This window comes from Micromys minutus, assembly GCF_963924665.1.
Source record: "Micromys minutus genome assembly, chromosome: 19".
Lineage (NCBI taxonomy): Eukaryota > Metazoa > Chordata > Mammalia > Rodentia > Muridae > Micromys > Micromys minutus.
Window position 1 is genome coordinate 12,140,173 of NC_137954.1, and position 17,755 is coordinate 12,157,927.

General features: G+C 42.6%; 1 protein-coding gene across 3 annotated transcripts in view; it reads left to right on the forward strand.

Moving 5' to 3' along the window:
- CYP20A1 (cytochrome P450 family 20 subfamily A member 1) overlaps nucleotides 1-10,742 on the forward strand; it is a 36,672-nt gene extending 25,930 nt beyond the window's left edge. For 2 of the 3 annotated variants that reach the window (XM_080932767.1, XM_080932768.1), the window contains exons 9-13: nucleotides 492-612; nucleotides 3,474-3,585; nucleotides 5,856-5,920; nucleotides 9,471-9,560; nucleotides 9,699-10,740. In XM_080932767.1, the coding sequence (XP_080788893.1) occupies nucleotides 492-612; nucleotides 3,474-3,585; nucleotides 5,856-5,920; nucleotides 9,471-9,560; nucleotides 9,699-9,849 (539 nt within the window). In that variant the 3' untranslated portion in view covers nucleotides 9,850-10,740. Of the gene's footprint in view, nucleotides 1-491; nucleotides 613-3,473; nucleotides 3,586-5,855; nucleotides 5,921-9,470; nucleotides 9,561-9,698 lie in introns of all 3 variants that reach the window. The other variant, XM_080932766.1, reaches the window with a different exon arrangement.
- The last annotated feature ends 7,013 nt before the right edge of the window (nucleotides 10,743-17,755 follow it).

Sequence of the window (17,755 nt, forward strand, 5' to 3'; positions counted from 1 at the left end):
AATAGCTTGAACAATAATTAATTATTAAAAGTCTAGAAAAATTTAATGTTGTTGTATAAGCAAATCTCCCACTTCTTTGATTTGTAGGAACCATTTCATTGGTGCTTTTGAGTAGAGAGGCTGATGAAGTCAGGTTTTTTTTTCGTGAGACTGGAACAGAGCTCTGGCATTCCGCCTCCCCTCCCTGTCCGGTCTCACTAACCTTAGGCTGGATGCACCAAGTGGTCAGACTGCAGAAGGGCAGCATCTTGATGGCTCTGTGTGTTTTGCCATCTTCTATACACATTTGTGTTCTGTTTAAAGAAACTCAAATTCTATACATAATTTTGTTTTAATTTTTGGCAACCTTTACGTACCGCGGTGTGGTGAGGGTGTGTGGAGGGGGTAGATTTAACAAACTTGTTTTGTTTTTGTTGTTGTTGTTGTTTTTTATGTTATACCAAAAACTGGGCAGTGGCTATTTTCTTTATTACTAACATAATTTTCTGCAGTGTGTACCTGGGCAATCCATTTCCTAACGACCTCTGAAGAAGTTCAGAAGAAACTGCAGAAGGAGATAGACCAAGTTTTGGGGAAGGGTCCTGTTACTGCAGAGAAAACTGAACAGCTCAGGTAAGGCTACAGTGAAAGGGGGGAAAAAATCATTAAAAGGCAAACATTGGGTGGTTTATTTATACCATAAAGCTTATGCTAATATATAACAAAGGTATATAGACTTGCAGTAGAATACAATAGAAAAATAGTTACATAGATCTATGGAGATTTTATTTGTTTCTGTTTATTTTTTAAAAAATTATTTAGCCAGGAGTAGTGGTACATACACACCTTTAATTCCAGCACTTGAGAGGCAGGGAGGGATCTCTGTGAGTTCGAGGCCAGCCTGGTCTAAGTAGTGAATTCTAGGACAGCCAGGGCTACACTACATAGTGAGACCTTATCTGTGTCTGTACATGTGTGTGTGTGCACATGTGTGCACCTCTGGGACCAGAAGAAGAAGTTGGATCCCTTGGAGCTGGAGTTGCTGGTAGTTGTGAGCCACACAGCATGGCTGAGAGAAAGCACTCTTAACTGCTCTGGACAGTTTCTGCTTTTTGAGGCAAAGTCTCCCTGGGTGGGTGCTGTGATCACAAGTGTATACCCTACACCTATTTAATTAGAGTTTAATGGATCATTGAATCTCACATATAAAATCAGAAAAGTAGTTCTGGGAGCTGGAGAGATGGCTCAGCAGTTAAGAGCACTGGCTGCTCCTCCAACGGACCCGGGTTTGATTTTCAGAACCCACATGTGGTTCACAATGATCTGTAACTACAGTTTTCAGGGATCCAGTGCCCTCTTCTGGCCGCCATAGTCGGTATACACTAACATGGTGCACAGATACACATGCAAGAAAAATAACTGTGCAAAATAATAAATATAAAAGCAACACTATGCAGCTATTGTGCCACATTAAAAATAATAATAATAAAGTAGTTCTAGATAACCCGTTGGTTAGCCTATCAATAGTAGAAGTGATATCAGGCACATGGACGTAGAAATTCATGTCAGAAGCTCTAGAAAAGGCTATGGCGAGCAACTGAGTTGTCTAGAGATGTCCCATTGTTCTGCATGGCTGTGATGGGTGAGCTCTGAGATGCGAGGTCCTCAGAGACTTCATCCCAGGATTGCTTCTCGTTGCTGATGCGTCCCGTGTGTCACTATTACATAGCCTAATGATTTCAGGGCATCAGCCCACCCTATTGGGCAAATTGCCTGCTGATCAACATGAAGATGAACCTTCATGAATTAATGCTAGATAAATTAATTACAGCACTCAGGGTTTGATGCAAACAAGTTTAAGAAGAAAGTTTAAGGAGATGGTCTTAGTTGTTTTGCCAGAAAGATGTAATAAAGAATCAAGAATAGACTATGCCTCCTCCTCATGGAATAGTAAATAAAGGCTCATAATAAGGAATACAGTGAGCTTTCATAATTGCACTAGAAGAGAAAAGAAATAGGCTTGGGACATGTGTTCAAGGGAAAACATTTGTTCTAGGTCAGGTCCAAGGATGAAGCCTCAGGTGTGGCTACGATAAAGCAAGGCTGTGTAAAACTGCGGCTTTGAACTTATAATGAGCTTATAGAATGAAACACTGCTTTGAACTTATTATCAGCATCCTTCTGTGACTCCCTTTTGTGTAACATTTTATCTGTATAAAGAACTTTTGTCTAAGGAGGTATAAAAAGGCTGAGAGAAGAAATAAAGTGTGGCTTTGGGGCTCTGCCAGATCCACACATATATGTATATATCTGTCTAGATGGTCATACATTCATATGTACATGTGTAGGTATATGTGCATGCATATAAGTATGCATGAACACTTGTAGAGTTGATAAAACAGGTGGTCGAGCCCAGCCAAAATGTGTGTTATGTGTGTATGTGTGTGCTTGACTTTCTCCCTTTCTTCCTTTTCTTTTCTCTTTGGCTCATGAAGAGTTAACAAACTCCAAGCCTCTCCTGGCCAGCTAGGGGCCCTTGAGCTAGAGAGAAAAGAGCTCAAACAACTAAGCTGTCAGCAGGAGTTAAATTGCCAGAAGCCTATGGCTTAATAGCAAAGAGTTGAAGAAGGCAGAAACTGCCAGAACTAAGCAGCTTCTGGCCACACAATGGCTGATAGAAACTGCTAAAGGTAAAGCAGTATTGGCCATGATTCCCGACTCCATACCTCTTCCCTACCCCTTGCTTGGGTGCTGGGGGGAAATGCTATGGTAGACTTTTTATAATGTTAAGCATACATTCAGTCTCTACATGATTTAACTTCCTCAGCATTCCTAAGTACTCAAGAGAAATGAAAGCTGGCCTCACAAAGACCTGTGTGCAGATATTAGCAGCTGTATATGGATAACGCACAAGAGCCAGATAAATTAGCACATTGGAATACTGCCATGCTTAGGAAGGCTCTAATTAATAAATAGAAAGGCAAGGTCAATGTATACCGCCCCGTGGATAAACTCTGTCAATGAATTGAAAGAAATAAAGTGCAAAGGCCTCTGTACCACATGTTTTCCCAGAGATGAAGCTCTAGAAAAGTGAACATTAATGCCATGGAAGGCCTTGTCGCTATGTCTCTCCAACCTGTTCTCCAAATAGCTGCCAGGGCCTGTGGCTGCACACTGGAGTCACTTGGCCACCTTAAAAGACAGGTACCTACCTGGACGCAGTCTCAAACGTCCTCTAGACTCTGGGCACCAGTAAAAACCCAGAGTTAAGTCTTAACCAAACGTCCACAAGAAGAAATGAACATCTCCCGGATCCCTGGAACTGAAGCTCCAGACTGAGCCAGCTCATAGGTGCCGGAACCCAAACCCGGGTCCTCTGAAAGAGCCACCAGTGTTCTGCTCTGAATCATCTCTCCAGCCTCATCATGTGGGCTTTGACGATTCTGCTGTTGTTGTTTATTGAGAGGACATCTATTTGTTTGTTTTTAAAACAGATATTGCCGGCAAGTACTTTGTGAAACCGTCCGGGCTGCTAAACTAACTTCAGTTTCTGCTCGGCTTCAAGAGGTTGAAGGAAAAGTGGGCTCGTTTGTTATTCCTAAGGAGGTAGGAAGTACTTGGTGTCTTTAACTCAGTCAGTTTATCCAAAACTACTTTGGTATGTGCTCTTATTTTATTTCTTCTCATTGAAAATAATTTTTTTCATACAATATGCTCTGATCACAGTTTCCCTTCCCTTGTCTGCTTCCCTATCCTTCCGGTCCTTCCAACTCCGTGGTCTTCTCTCTTCAAAAACAAACTGGCAAAAAAGGAAACAAACAAGTCAGAATAAACAAACAAAAATCTCAAAGGTAAAGCACAAAAGAATCACGTTCACAACACACACACACACACACACACACACACACACACACAAAACAATAAAAACACAGGTTGGGAACTATAATATACACACTAAAGACCAGTAGGTTAAAAAATGCTCAAAAAAAGCGTTTTGCAATGAAGACCTCCAAGATTAGGTCTTGATATGAAATCTTATAATTGATGTGTTATCCATTTATCCTTTTCTATTGAATATACCATAACTGTTGCAAGAACTGGCACCTGATGAAGACCCAGTTCACTTGAGCAGCTACATAGCGTTCCACTGTATGTGTCTCACTAATGAAGACTTAGACTGACATTCCCTTTTTATCACTATAAAGTATACAGTTGAATAGGTATTGGATAATGCCTTAGAAATGGAATTTAAGCTGGGCATGGTAGTGCATGCCTGTAATCCCAGTACTTGAGAGCCCGAGGCCAGAGGACAGCCGTAAGTTTGAAGACATCCTGCAATACATAGTGTGTTGGAGGCCAGCCTGGGCTACATAGTAAGGAAACTGAACGTTTGGATCACAAGGCATGTGTCACAAATAGGTACTGACGTTAGCTCCAGGAGAGCTGGTGACCAACTGTTTGCAAGGTCCTGGTTTAGAGCCTCAGCACCAACAAATAAATTATTTCACTTTTTATGGTAAGTATTAAAATGATGGCTTACCTTTGATTGGCCTCCGTGGTCTCACTCTGCAGTGTGGGGCCGAGCACACACCATGTGGTCCCCACAGCGCTTGGCGCTCAGGCCACCTCTATGAACTCCACCACCCCTGCTGCTTCTGTCCCGGGTGGATATAACTGCCCCGACATGCTGTTTTTACACAATTTCCCTTGGCGTGTTGTTGCCAGGCCTTACACACACACACACACACACACACACACACACACACACACCCCAACTCCGTGGCAGGCTTTATGTGTCCCGCCAGTACAGCCTTTGAACTCAAGTCACCACATCAAAGAACACACCAAAACACTCTGATCCAATTGGTAGAATATAATTTGCTGCCCACCTATATAAACCAAATGATCTTGTACAATTCCATCCCTTATAAAACATTCATAAGAACCTTATTTATGAAGAGATGCGCCGAGAGAAACGTACACGTCTGCCTCCAGCAATCTCCCTCCTGCCTCCGCCTCTGCTCCTTGACCTTCCCCTGACTATCTCTCTCCTGTCCAATAATGTATCGCCTTAACATAAATCTACATCCATTAATAATTAAATCTCATAAAAGGCGAGTTATACTTCACTAGTAATGATAGCACATGCTTTGCAGCGTTAGGGATGCGCGTGGTCCAGTGATAGTGTACTTTTCTAGCTTACATAGAGGTCAGTTCTTAGCACAAAAGCTAAGTAATCAACTAAGTAACCGAATCATAAAATCCACTGAAGACTGAGGGTATAGCTCAGTGAGCCCCTGGGTTCAATCCCTATCTCAAAATAAATAAGTAAATAAATAATAATAATAATTTTTCCCTTCTGTTCCTCACCACTTTGGACTTAAGAATCTCCTGTATATTTTATGAATCATATGTGAATTGTCTCATTGTTTCATTTGCTTCTTCCTGATCATTAGAAAGATGGAAAAGCTTCTTATACATGCATTAGCAGCTTCCATTTCTCTTGAATCCTGTCTTGGGACGCCCACTGTTCTCAGCCCCCTTCCTAGTGAGCTGCCTGTGTGTCACTCGGCTGTCGGTAGCAAATCCCTTCCTGGCTCTGATCTTCTTCCACTGATGCTCACGGTCCTCTCCAGGTTTTTAACTTTCTCGTACTTAAGTCTGGCTTGTCCTCTGTGGCTTCCATAGGTCTTGCATGTGGCATGCTGGGACGTCGCTTGCCTAGAAGATACTATGGGTTGCTCTGTCACTGTAAGGTCACCAAGATGGTGGCCACTGCTGGTGTGGCCACTTTGCATCCTCTGTAGTAGACACACTTTTGGGTGACTTGTGCTGTGTTTGTTGTGCATGATTAATTGGACTGTTTTGTGTTCTAGACGCTCGTCCTTTATGCCCTGGGAGTGGTTCTTCAGGACCCCAGCACTTGGCCATCACCACATAAGTATGAAATGGTGTTATGTCTTTACAATCGCTGGTTTCTGTGTGTGTGCATATTTTGTTCCCTTTCCGATGATTTGAAAGGAAATGTGGTATGTGGCAGGGCCGCCCCGTCTGCTCTTTGTGGCTTCTTCATCGTCTCCTTCCTCTATCTGCCCTTCTTCCTCCTCTCCCCCACCTCCTTTATCTATTTATTCTTCAGGCAAGACCTTGCTTGAACTCCTGCTAGCCTTGAACATACAATCCCCCTGCCTCAGCCTCCCAAATGCTGAACTTACAGACACGTTACATTATCCATTTTGATTTTTGGTTTAATCTCTTTTATTATTGCTTGTGTCTCATAATCCACACAGTGATCTGATTCTGTAACTGTCCTTTAGTCTCAATACAGTTTTTAGAAAAGATGATGTTGCTTATACAGCTCTTTCATAGAATCTAGAAATTGTCACGCGTGTGACACGCGTGTGGGGATGGGAGAGCAAAACTGAAGACTAAGCAGATGCCTTAAGGTGGTAGGCTGGGGTTTACCTCCTTGGAGAAAGGTACATGGAGCTGCTTTGAGACCACACGGCGGTGCACAACCCAAGAGAAAGGTCTGTGGTAGTAGCTACCACTCCAAGGACGGGCTGTAAATCCATTGGTTGGTGCTGAGGCTCTAAACCAGGACCTTGCAGACAGAATGAAAGGGGGGGATTGACTCCCCCCCCCAAAAAAAAAAAATGTGATGCATTGTGACATGTTCTTTTCATGGCAGAGTTCATATTCCATTAAATGGAGTTTGTATGCCATTAAGCTTCAAAAGGTTATTGGGTTAATTTTGGTTTTTACTATTATGAATGAAGCTACTATGAACATTTGTGCATTTTTTGTTTGAATGAGTATTTTGTATTTTTTTATAAATGCCTAAGACTATAACTTTACATATTTGTTAAAAACAAAATAAGAAGTTGGAATACTCACTGGGCTTGGTGGTGTGTGTCTTTAATCTTATAATTTGGAAGTAAAAAGGTAGGAGGATTGTGAGTTGGGGGCTAGTCTGGGCTACATCAGGAGGGCTTATCTCAGAAGGAAAAGAGAGAACAGGGAAGAAAACAACAATCTCCAGACTAAGCTACTTTGGCTCCAGCATTGGTTCAATTCCCCCAGGAACTATGTTGCTCCCCGAGGAACAAGCTTGCAGCCTCAGCCCTTTGACTGGAAAGGGAACAATTCACATGTCTCAGGTGTGTGCAAGCATAAAGTGATAATTGGTAGATAATTGGTACATGCCACAATTTACTTGAATCTCAAATGGTAGATAATTGGTAGATACATGCTACAATTTACTTGAATCTCAAAGCACCTACTGTGTGACAAATACTGAGCAATGTGCTAAAACATTTTGCTTGTTTTTAATTTAATTAAAACATCAGTACACGTTCTTTCTCCCTCTCCTGTCTTCTGTCCCTCCAATGTCCTCCTCTTCTGTGAACAATGTTGCTGCACGTGAATATAAAGGAAGCAACACACAAATACAACCTGCCAAGTCCATACTGGGCTGCCTGCATGGACGTGTCTGAGGCTGGCTGTGGATGTTGGATAGAGAGAGAATTCTCCCACTCCCAGCAGTTGGTAGGGCTTAGAGCTCCTCATCTGGCAGTGGGGCCTGGTGAGATTTCCCCATTTGGGAAGGTCAGCTGTTGGAATTGTTCAGGGCTTGTTCAGGCTGCCATGCTGTAGAGATTTTATAGCAGACTTCCTGGTCCTCTGATACAATTTTTTTTTTTTGACCTGATCCTACTAAAGTCTCCCAGAGCCCAGTGGTCTGAATGCTCTACAGACGGAGAAAATGACCAGAGAGGTTGCGTTTACACAGCTTTGACAATAGAGACAGAACCCCAACATCTGACCACCGTTGGCCTTCAAGCCTTTTCATTACATAGACACCCACGACCATCTATAAGTCAGATCAATGCAACAAATATGGCTTCTGGCATATTGCAAATGCTGACATTTTAATGATTTGCACATTGCTCTTAAATTGTTCTAGGATCTAAAGACAAGCTGGGCAGTAGTGGTGCACGCCATTTTTTTTTAACCTTTTATTGATTCTTCGTGAATTTCATTCCCATCATGCACTCTGGTCTGCTTCATCTCCCCGTCCCTTGCAACATCCCCCACAAAAAGAAATGAGAAAGAGAAAAAAGAAACAAACATAACCTGGTCGTGGAAGCTTCAGTGTGTCCCACAGTATACCCTTTGGGCAAACATCTTTGTTTGTAGATGTTCATTTCAACGAGTTGTTGGTCTGGTTTGAGGCTTCTGGATTCTGCTACACCATCAATACTGGATCCTTACCTGGAATCTTCTTGGAAGTCCTGTTGTTGCCCTGTGTCATGGAGATCCTTCAGCTTTGGATCTGCAGGACAGGCCCCTTCATGTACTTCAGCAGATCACAGATGGGTAGATGTTGGGGTGGGCCAACTCGAAGCCCTGGATCTGGCCTGGGTCATAGCTGAGTTGGTCAGCCCACCTGCTCTTCTGCACCCACCTACATCACCAGGGCAAGCTCTGCGGCACTGCCCCAGCTAGCTCACCCAAGTGCCACAGCTGGTGGTGTCTGGGGGTGGGGGTGGGAGAGGGGCGCTTCTCTCTCATGCTTGGGTGGTGCACACCTTTAATCCCAGAAGTCTGAAGGCAGAAGCAGGTGAATTTCTTGAGTTCCTAGACAATCAGGGCTACACAAAGAAACCCTGTCTCAAAACAATTCAAAACAAAAAGAATCTGAATACTCCTACTTCTGTGTATTGGAAGGACAAGTGTCTACCCACCCCACTAGCACGATCCTCTTTTCTAACTCAGTGTAGATCTTTTAAGAGCACTGACTGCTCTTCCAGAGGTCCTGGGTTCAATTCCCAGCAACCACTTGGTCGCTCACCACCATCTGTAATGGGATTGGATGTCCTCTCCTGGTGTGTCTCAAGATAACTGGAAAGTACTCATGTACATAAAATAAATAAATCTTTTAAATAAATAGATCAAATAAATAGATTTAATAAATCTATTTAAAATGAACTTACATATTTTCTTTTTAATATTCCTATTTCTCCAGTCATCTTTGGCAAGGAAAGTCTAAAGTAAAAAGACCTTTCTTATCTATCCTCTTAATATCTCTCACTTATAATAGGCCCAGGTACAATATAAATTATTAATGACATTTCAGGGCTAGAATGCCTAATTTTAATAGTGGAACAATGTGGAGTCATTGCTTAGATGTTGATCCGGTGGTCTGGATTTTATTCAGATATTATCTGGTATTTGGCTCAGCCTTGTATTTCATGAAGGGATCCTGCTACACCCTTGACTCTGAAGATTTTTTTCTTTTTTTTTTTTTAACGTTTTTTAACATATTCATAAACAGCAAGAGATTAAACATCTGTGTGTTCGATGGTCTGGAAGCATAGCAAAGTACAATGTGCCTGTAGAAGATTTAAACTATTACAGCTGTGGATATAGTGTTGATGCTTAAGGCGTGAGTAGGTCTGTTCTGTGGTGACCTCAGATTTTCCTTGTAGGTTTGATCCAGACCGCTTTGCTGAGGAACCCGTTATGAATGTGTTTTCGTCTCTTGGTTTCTCAGGCACATGGCAGTGCCCCGAACTGAGGTAAATGACAAAATGGCAATGGGGGATGAAGGATGCCATGCCCGTCTGCTTGGGATTTGATAATCTCTCTTAATGATCTGTAATTCTTAATGTCAGCTTTTTAACCGTTAGTAACCGCTTGGCTCTCTTCCGGACCAGGTTTGCTTACACGGTGACCACAGTGCTTGTGGGCGTGCTGCTGAAGAGGCTGCGCCTGCTCGCTGTGGAGAGACAGGTTTTCGAAATGAAGTATGAACTGGTTACATCATCCAGGGAAGAAGCTTGGATCACTGTCTCCAAAAGACACTAGACATTTATGCACCTAAAGTCTGCTAAGTAGATGAAAGGAAATGCCCAGTTAGAATTTGCTGTGTCCTTTTATAAACCCAGTATCATGTTGTAATGTAAAACCTCTTAGTGTTTCATGATGTAAATTTGGATTTTTACAGCTCTACATTTCTTAATGTACATGTTTATACTTATATTGACAACTTTAATAGGAACGCTTAATTTTCTTTTAATTTGCATCGTTCTCTAAGCCACTAGTTTTTAATTATTATTATTTTGAGGCGAATAGATTTTTGAGATAGGGTTTTTCTGTGTAGCCCTGGCTGTTCTGGAACTTTAGACCAGGCTGGCCTCAAACTCACCTGCCGCTGCCTCCAGAGGGCTAGGATCAAAGTCCTGCACCACCAGCACCTGCTTAAACCATTTATTTTCAATCTTGATGATCTTAGTTAGAGCTCTCAAATGAGTAATTTTAGAGAATTCTTTTGTGCATGTTGGAGAATCATGTTTTCTGAATATTCATAAAGGAGAAACATAATGTTGCTTTTTTTGCATTTCTAATAAATCACCTATCACTGTTTGGAGGAATTTTTTGAATATTAATGCATCCTAATCATTTTCATTAGGCTTTAGTGAGTCCCTAGGCATTCTGACTAGCATCTGCTGTGGGTTCTTATGCTTCTGAGCATTCCTCTAAAGGCTTGCACGTGGCTGAGCATGTCGAGCAGTTAGGAACCGTCTGGAAATGGCACAGTTGCTTCTGAATGTGGTTCAACGGGAGTGCCCCTCCTGTGTGGCAGAGTGAAGCGGAGGCTTGTCCTGCTTTTCTGGAAATCTCACAGCACTATGTTAAATTCTGCTGTTCGTGCAGAGAAACAGAATTCCCAAGTCGGGAATTAGCTACGCTATCATAAGAACACAAAACAAACATTTTAGTAAGAAAGAGTAAGGCAGGAGTTAAAACCACACCCAAAGCAGAGTTGGGGGACGAAGCTGGAAGGCTGAGGAAATTTTAAGCCACAGGACAGAGAAAGAAAATATGCAGATTACAGGGCTCACGCCAACGGGTTTCGGACCTGAGAGCTTGGCTCAGGGGTAAAACCTTGAGTGTGTTGCCCTAAGTTCGGCCTCCAGCACTTCAGAAACAAACAAACAAACAAAAAAAAATTACAACAAATAGTTTAAGAAAAACACACAGTAGGATGAATGGGGAAAGAGGAGACCAGAGCTTTCCACAGATGGGTCCAGTCTTCAGTAAGCAAGGCGGTGCTGAAGTTATCTAGGGACTATTGTAAGAATTATTCTAAATACACTTTAGCACTGTGAGTTTTATTCCCAGTGCTTCATTGCTGGCAACTGCGTGTTAGTCCAGTCTGTTTGCGCCGCAATGATGAAGACTTTCCTTGCGACTGAGCTGTCACCCCAACCCCAGATTCTTTGTCACTGAGCCCCAGATGCTGCTGTCTCTGCTGTTTGTTGCCTTGTTTTGTTTTGTTTTGTTTTCTTGGTTAAGAAATGCTTTTTCTGGCTCTGCAAGATGCTCAGCCAGTGAAGGCACCTGCCACCAAGCCTGATGACCTGTGTTTAATCCCGAGACCCACATGATGGAAAGCAGGCCCTGACAGCTTGGCCTCTGGCTGACCTATATATGCACACCCACGCACAAACAAATAAATACAATTAGACATTTTTTAGAAATTCCCTTTTCTTTGGAAACCTTTGTTTTCAGACAGCTCTAGGAAGAATGCCAAAGAAATAACAACAAGGAATCACTGGAAACCGGTTATTTTTAACCCCACCAACTTGCATTTTTGATTTCCAAGAGTTACAACAAATCTCAAGTTGCAAAACATGAGCATGTTTGAACACACAAACACATCCTAGCTATTGGGTTATTCTATGACCCATTTATTGATCAAATACTTGAAGAAAGTATTTATGAACAATTAGCAGAGAATTTAATTGGCCTGGCCTGCGTTCCTTTCCTAACCCTCCCTTTCTTGATTACAGACGGGCAGTCAAGCAGTAGCTTTTATCTTAAACACACACATATTCTAATGTATGGAATATATTCCAAACTTTGAGATTTCTTCTTCGCTGTTTTGTTTCCGTGAGTCCTGTCAAGTTGTTTGATCCGGTCCCTCCCGCCCGTGTTTCTGTGGTTTGGTTTTGACTTGTCCTAGCTTAGAGTGTAGATCGGAACCGTGCTGAAGGACTGGCATACACAACTGATGTGTAAAGCAGGTGTATGTGAGACCTCTGGAAATAAGGGGAATGTTAAAGCAAGTGCGGTTTGCTAAGCACCACTCAAGGCAGAGATCAATTCCCTCACTTCCCAGAGGGGAGCCTGGCTTAATTGCTGATAGATGAGGGTTCGAGGGACAACTCAGCAGCCAGGAGAACAGCTCAGCATTGGCAGCCGGTGAGCTGTTTTTGCTCATAGTTCTACATCACAAATCATTTGCTAGAGTTTGGTTTGGTTTGATTTTAATGGAAATTCTGGGACTCAAAAAGTAGCTGCAGTTGGTAAAACATTAACCAGGTAAACACGTGAACCGGATGAAATCCCTGGGACTCAGGTAAGTCGGGTGTGGTGACAAGGCTGTGGAGACTCAGGTAGGCCGGTGCCTGGGAGAGATATCATCTGTGGGAGAGGCCAGTGAGAGACTAAACCCATATACACCACACACGTGCTCGTGTGTGTATACACACACACACACACACAGAAATACCATTAGACTGAAAACGAGATCAGTGGTCATCATTTTCGAGGCTCTCAGTACAAACCTCACTACCCCACATCCACACAATGTAGACAGGTTTGACAACATGAATAAAACATGATGTCTGTTCCCTATTCTCTCAGCTCCTCAGTACCTGTCACTTGTAGCAAGAGTCTTGCAGGACTGAATTATTATTTCATCTTAAGAAGGCTTTTTAACTGATACTAAAGTGACCATGGCGGGTTGGCTCATGAGTTTCCATCTGAGCTAAGGAGATATTGCCAATTACTGGCTTCGAGCAAGCCATTTGTCTCCGAGGTATACTCACTGAGGTATGTTCCTCAGACTCCGGTAAAGAGCCAGACACCTGTGTGCTTTCTTGCACACAACTCAAACTCAGTGGGTTGCTAGGGAGTGATGGAGCATGGCTTTGATCCTAGCACTTGGGAGGCAGAGGCAGGCAGATCTTTGACTTGGAGGCCTGCCTGGTCTATAGAGCAAGTTCCAGTTCAGCCAAGGCTATGCAGAGAAGCCCTGTCTTGCAAAACCAAACCCAAAGCAAATAAAACGACAACAAAAACCAACCGCTCAGTGGGTCAGGGAGACTGGGGGGAAGCATGAAAGTAGTGGGGGTGGGATTATGGGAAAGAAGAGGCTCAACGGGAGGGAGAGTGAGCTAAGAGAAGATAATGGGCTGAGCATGGTCAAAATACAGTGTGTGTGTCTGTGTTCGCAGGTGTGTGAAATTGCTAAGAATAAATCTAAATTTATTAAAGGCCTGAGAGGCGGCTCAAGAGTTAAAGGCCCTATGCTTGTCCAGAAGGCCCTCGTTTGGTTCCCAGTGCCCATGTTAAGAGGCTCCTTGTCTGTTCAGTCTGCCTCAAGGGATCTGATGCTCTCTTCTAGCCTGCACACATCTGGATACACTCTCACACATGCATCCTTCACATATACAAATAGAATTAATGTTTTTAATTGTGTTAAAGATAAAAGTGCTTTTGTAGCTTTGGGATACTTTGAATCTTTATTTCTTCATAGACCTTGATATTCATTTTTTTTTTTTTTTTTTTTTTGAGCAAGGTTTCACATTCACAGAGCTAGCTGCAAACACCCCATCCTTCTAAGCCCACCACTTCTGACAGTAAATTGTGCCAGCACACCTTCTGGCTTGATCTGTATTCTTTTGGGTCCTTAAGAAGTTTGTTGGTGGGGCTGGAGAGATGGCTCAGTGGTTAAGAGCACCGACTGTTCTTCCAGAGGTCCTGGGTTCAATTCCCAGCAACCACATGGTGGCTCACAACCATCTGTAATGATATCTGATGCCCTCTTGTGGAGGGTCTGGAGACAGCGACAGTGTGTAGGAGCTTGATTGCAGGCTATCTTGTGCTATAGAATGAAAGTAGAAAGGGCAAATAAATGGTGTGAGCGTCGACATTTCAAGCTATGTTAATGTTTCAATGGGATTCCCTGGTGTATTTACATTTTGTTTAATTTTGTTTTTGACACAGGGTCATTTGTATCCCAGGCTGGCTTCCAGCTCACTACAACTTACTACAAATGTAAGATGACCTTACATTTCTGATCTTCCTCATCTGTACTGGTTCTTCTAACCGTGTCCTGACCACCCAACTCCTACCCATTTGTCACGATACATTTCATACTAGGCACTGCTTATCCTACAGTGCTGAGCCAAACCAACTTGATTAGGGGACCTGGTTTAGCTCATACAAGGTCCTGGGTTCAGTCCCCAACATCAAACCACATGGATGTAACATTGTTACCATGTTTGTCTGTTCCTGTGCTTCCTCATGGAAAGGAAAACTCCCGGTCTAAAGCTTTGACAAGTACAATAGAACCCTCTGGCAACCAGATCTCCCAAGTTCCCAGGAAGAAACTTGTGAGTTTGTGGCCAAAACAAAAACAAAAAAACAAAAACAAAAAAAAACAAAAAAAACAAAAAAAAAAACAAAAAAAAAAACAAAACCCAAATGATTCAGTTATGGGTTGTAGTGTGGGGAAACTATTGGCAAACCAAGCACTTGTACCTGAGAGGCTGAGGCAGGAGCATTGTGAGTTCAATGCTAGCAGGCCTACAGAGTGAGACCCTGTTTCAAAGAAAAGAAAAACTGCTCGGAGTCAAAAGATTGTTTTGTTTTTAATGTATGAACAGGAGAATCAGATTCTGTTGTCTCACCAAGGAAAGCTCCACACTGGTGCTGATGAGAACTGGAGTTTTCAGAGACAGAACATAGAAGAGAAGTTGTCTGATTGTTAGAGAGCCATATCAGGGGGCTGGAGAGACGGCTCAGTGGTTAGAGCACTGACTGCTCTTCCAAAGGTCCTGAGTCCAATTCCCAGCAACCACATGGCGGCTCACAACCATCTGTAATGGGGGTCCAATGCTTCCTTCTGATCTGAAGATAGCAACAGTGTACTCACATGCATAATAAAATAAATAAATAAATCTTAAAAAAAAAGAAAGAAAGCGACATGAGCCGTTCATAAGAGTTGTTTAATCACAGTCTTGCCTTGGGTCAGCACAGTCTTCACCACCCGGGGCTTATGCGACACTGTCACTGGCGAATAGAGAGTCAATTTGAAAGCGTGACTGGATCTTCTAGGGATTTGATGGCATGGCCATACCAAAATGGTAGAGTCCACCTAGGTAGGACTTCTGGGAATGGAATGAAAGTATTGGGCTTTTCTCTTTGCATCTTTTGAAAATGCTCTGCTCTTACAGCCATGGGGTTCTGCTAAGCTTTCAAAGTGTAGATTTAAAACGATTTTGAAAACAAGTTTTAAAATGTTCTTGATACAGAACCTTTGAGGGAGAAGAAGCAAATGTGTTTTGAATGCTAAATTTACTTACATTTAAAAATACATATCTTCCAGCAAAGTTGCCATGACAACCTTTCTTAATGTGTATGTGTGTAAATTTTATGTCTGTCTCTTTGAGGTTTTCATCTTTTCCAATATAGAATCTAATCCCAAGAATTGGGCACTGTGGTATTCTTGTATATGGGTGGTGCCCTGTGGAAATCATATAATTTTAGAAAATGCGAATCTAGCAGTGGGACAGTCCTGTGGCAGGTGAGCCTGCCAAGAGTAATCGTACTTTACTCTCTCCCTGTGGTAATAACTGATCTGATTTTTGTTTATGGTGTTTAGAGCAAGGTCCTAGAAAGTTTGGTAAATGGTGAACCAAATACCTTGGTCAGCCCCTAGACTGCTGCAGGCCTCTCTGAGACAGTTTAAACATCGTCCTTAGTTGATGTCACAGGATGACTCTGAACCCCAAGGTGCGTGGGGATAACCAAACTGCAGTGAGGGATACTCTCAACACACCTCTTCTCCCACACTGTGTTTCGGGGGGGTTTTCACTCCCAATGCTCTGGATTGCCTGTCAGGAGCAAGCAGAACGCTATGTAGGATTTGGGGAGGAATTTTCACCCTCAGTTTTGGTGTCACAGATTTCTAAAACAAAAGACTAATAAGAATGTAGGTAGTTCCTTTGTGTTATGGTAACAATAACCATGATTATTGTTTGAACTCTTACATTATGAAGTCACATATATATATATATATACACATATATATACATATATACATATATATACATATACATGTATATATATATGACAACCAGAAATACTTATATAGTTTTTAAAATGGATTATTTGGAAATTTTACCCTTTTCATACTCACCTCCCAATCTTCCATGTCAGCTCCTCCTCCTCTGTGGTCCTACCCCTTTCCAAAAAAAAAAAAAAAAAAAAAAAAGGAAAAAAAAAAAAAAGGAAAAAAAAAAAAAAGGAAAAGCAAGTCCATTTTGTGTTGTCTATATATTCACTCGGGCATGGTCAAATTCCTAGTGGTCAGAACGCTCCATTCCTACCCTTAGGATGAGCCTATCTCTGCCTGTACCCATATCATAAGTTATCAATTGAGGAGAGCCAGGGAGTGGCCCCGGAAGAGGTGGGGCCAGCTCTTCTGTACCCATCGACATTACCATGACTTCTTCTCATGGGCTTTGGTAACATGACCACAGATATCAACATGCCCTTTGACCACATCAGGGTCACTGGTCCTCTCATGGCCTTCACAAGCTGTCCAGCCATGGATACCCCAACATGGCCTCAGGTGGCTACTCATGCATCTTACATCAGGATGTTCCCACCCCCTCCTGCTAGACAACAGCAGCAGCAGCATGGGGCAGAGACACCAATATGGCCTCCAGTAGCTTCTTGGATTTCATCTTTGGCTTCAGACATTGCCCAGAAGCCAGAAAGATCTCAAGTCCAGGAAGCAGGTTTGGGTGCTGAGTCTGCATCTACATAAGCTCCAAGCTGTTGTATACCATCCTACGGGGCAATGGCAGTAAGTCCACCATCCCTCTTACCCTTCACTGCCATCACACTTCCAGTTCCACCTCTCCATTGCAAGTACCACTCCATTTTCCGATCTTTCCCACCTCTCCATTGTTAATCATAGTACCCCCAGGCCATCTGCCCAGCCCTATTTATAAGTTTGTTAAAGAGCTGCTGTTGTAGGTGCTGAAGAGATGTGAGCAAAAACTAACCTCTTTCCCTGAATAAGTGACTTTGTCTCAGGTATTTTATTATAGTACAGTGAGATGGCATTGGTGGAGGTATAAGAGAGGTCTGGGATAACATGTTTCTTCTGTCTTACCTTATGTGTCACTTCCTGCTACTTCTATTGGGACCAGAAGCCTGTGCTAAGACTTTCTAGCCCTTGGAATAACTGACAGTCCTTTATTTTCTGGAAACTACCCAGTGTATAATATTTAGCTATAGTAACAGAAAACAAATTAAATAATAACCAAGGATGGTCCTATTCTTATCTTCTTTGTGCTATAGTGAGGCTTCTTATTACCACCATATCTAATTAGTAGTTGGCCCCATATCTAACTTCTTTGTTTGTATATCATAATCAGGGACACAAAGCAGTTGCCTATAAAGATAGGGCTTGGATTTATTGCTAGGTTCTGCGATATTCATTCTCAGCACGTTTAATTGGGGCTTGCTTGCATTTTTGGGGGTGTGTATCAGAACTTTATTGACGGTATTCAAGAGAGTAGGGAGGGCTCCCTAGGCCCCTCCTGTTATTATGGGGGTCTGGGATGGAAATTGTGAGGGAGATGCTCAGTGTTGGGGGCTGAGTTGGGACAGGGACTCTTCAGTAACT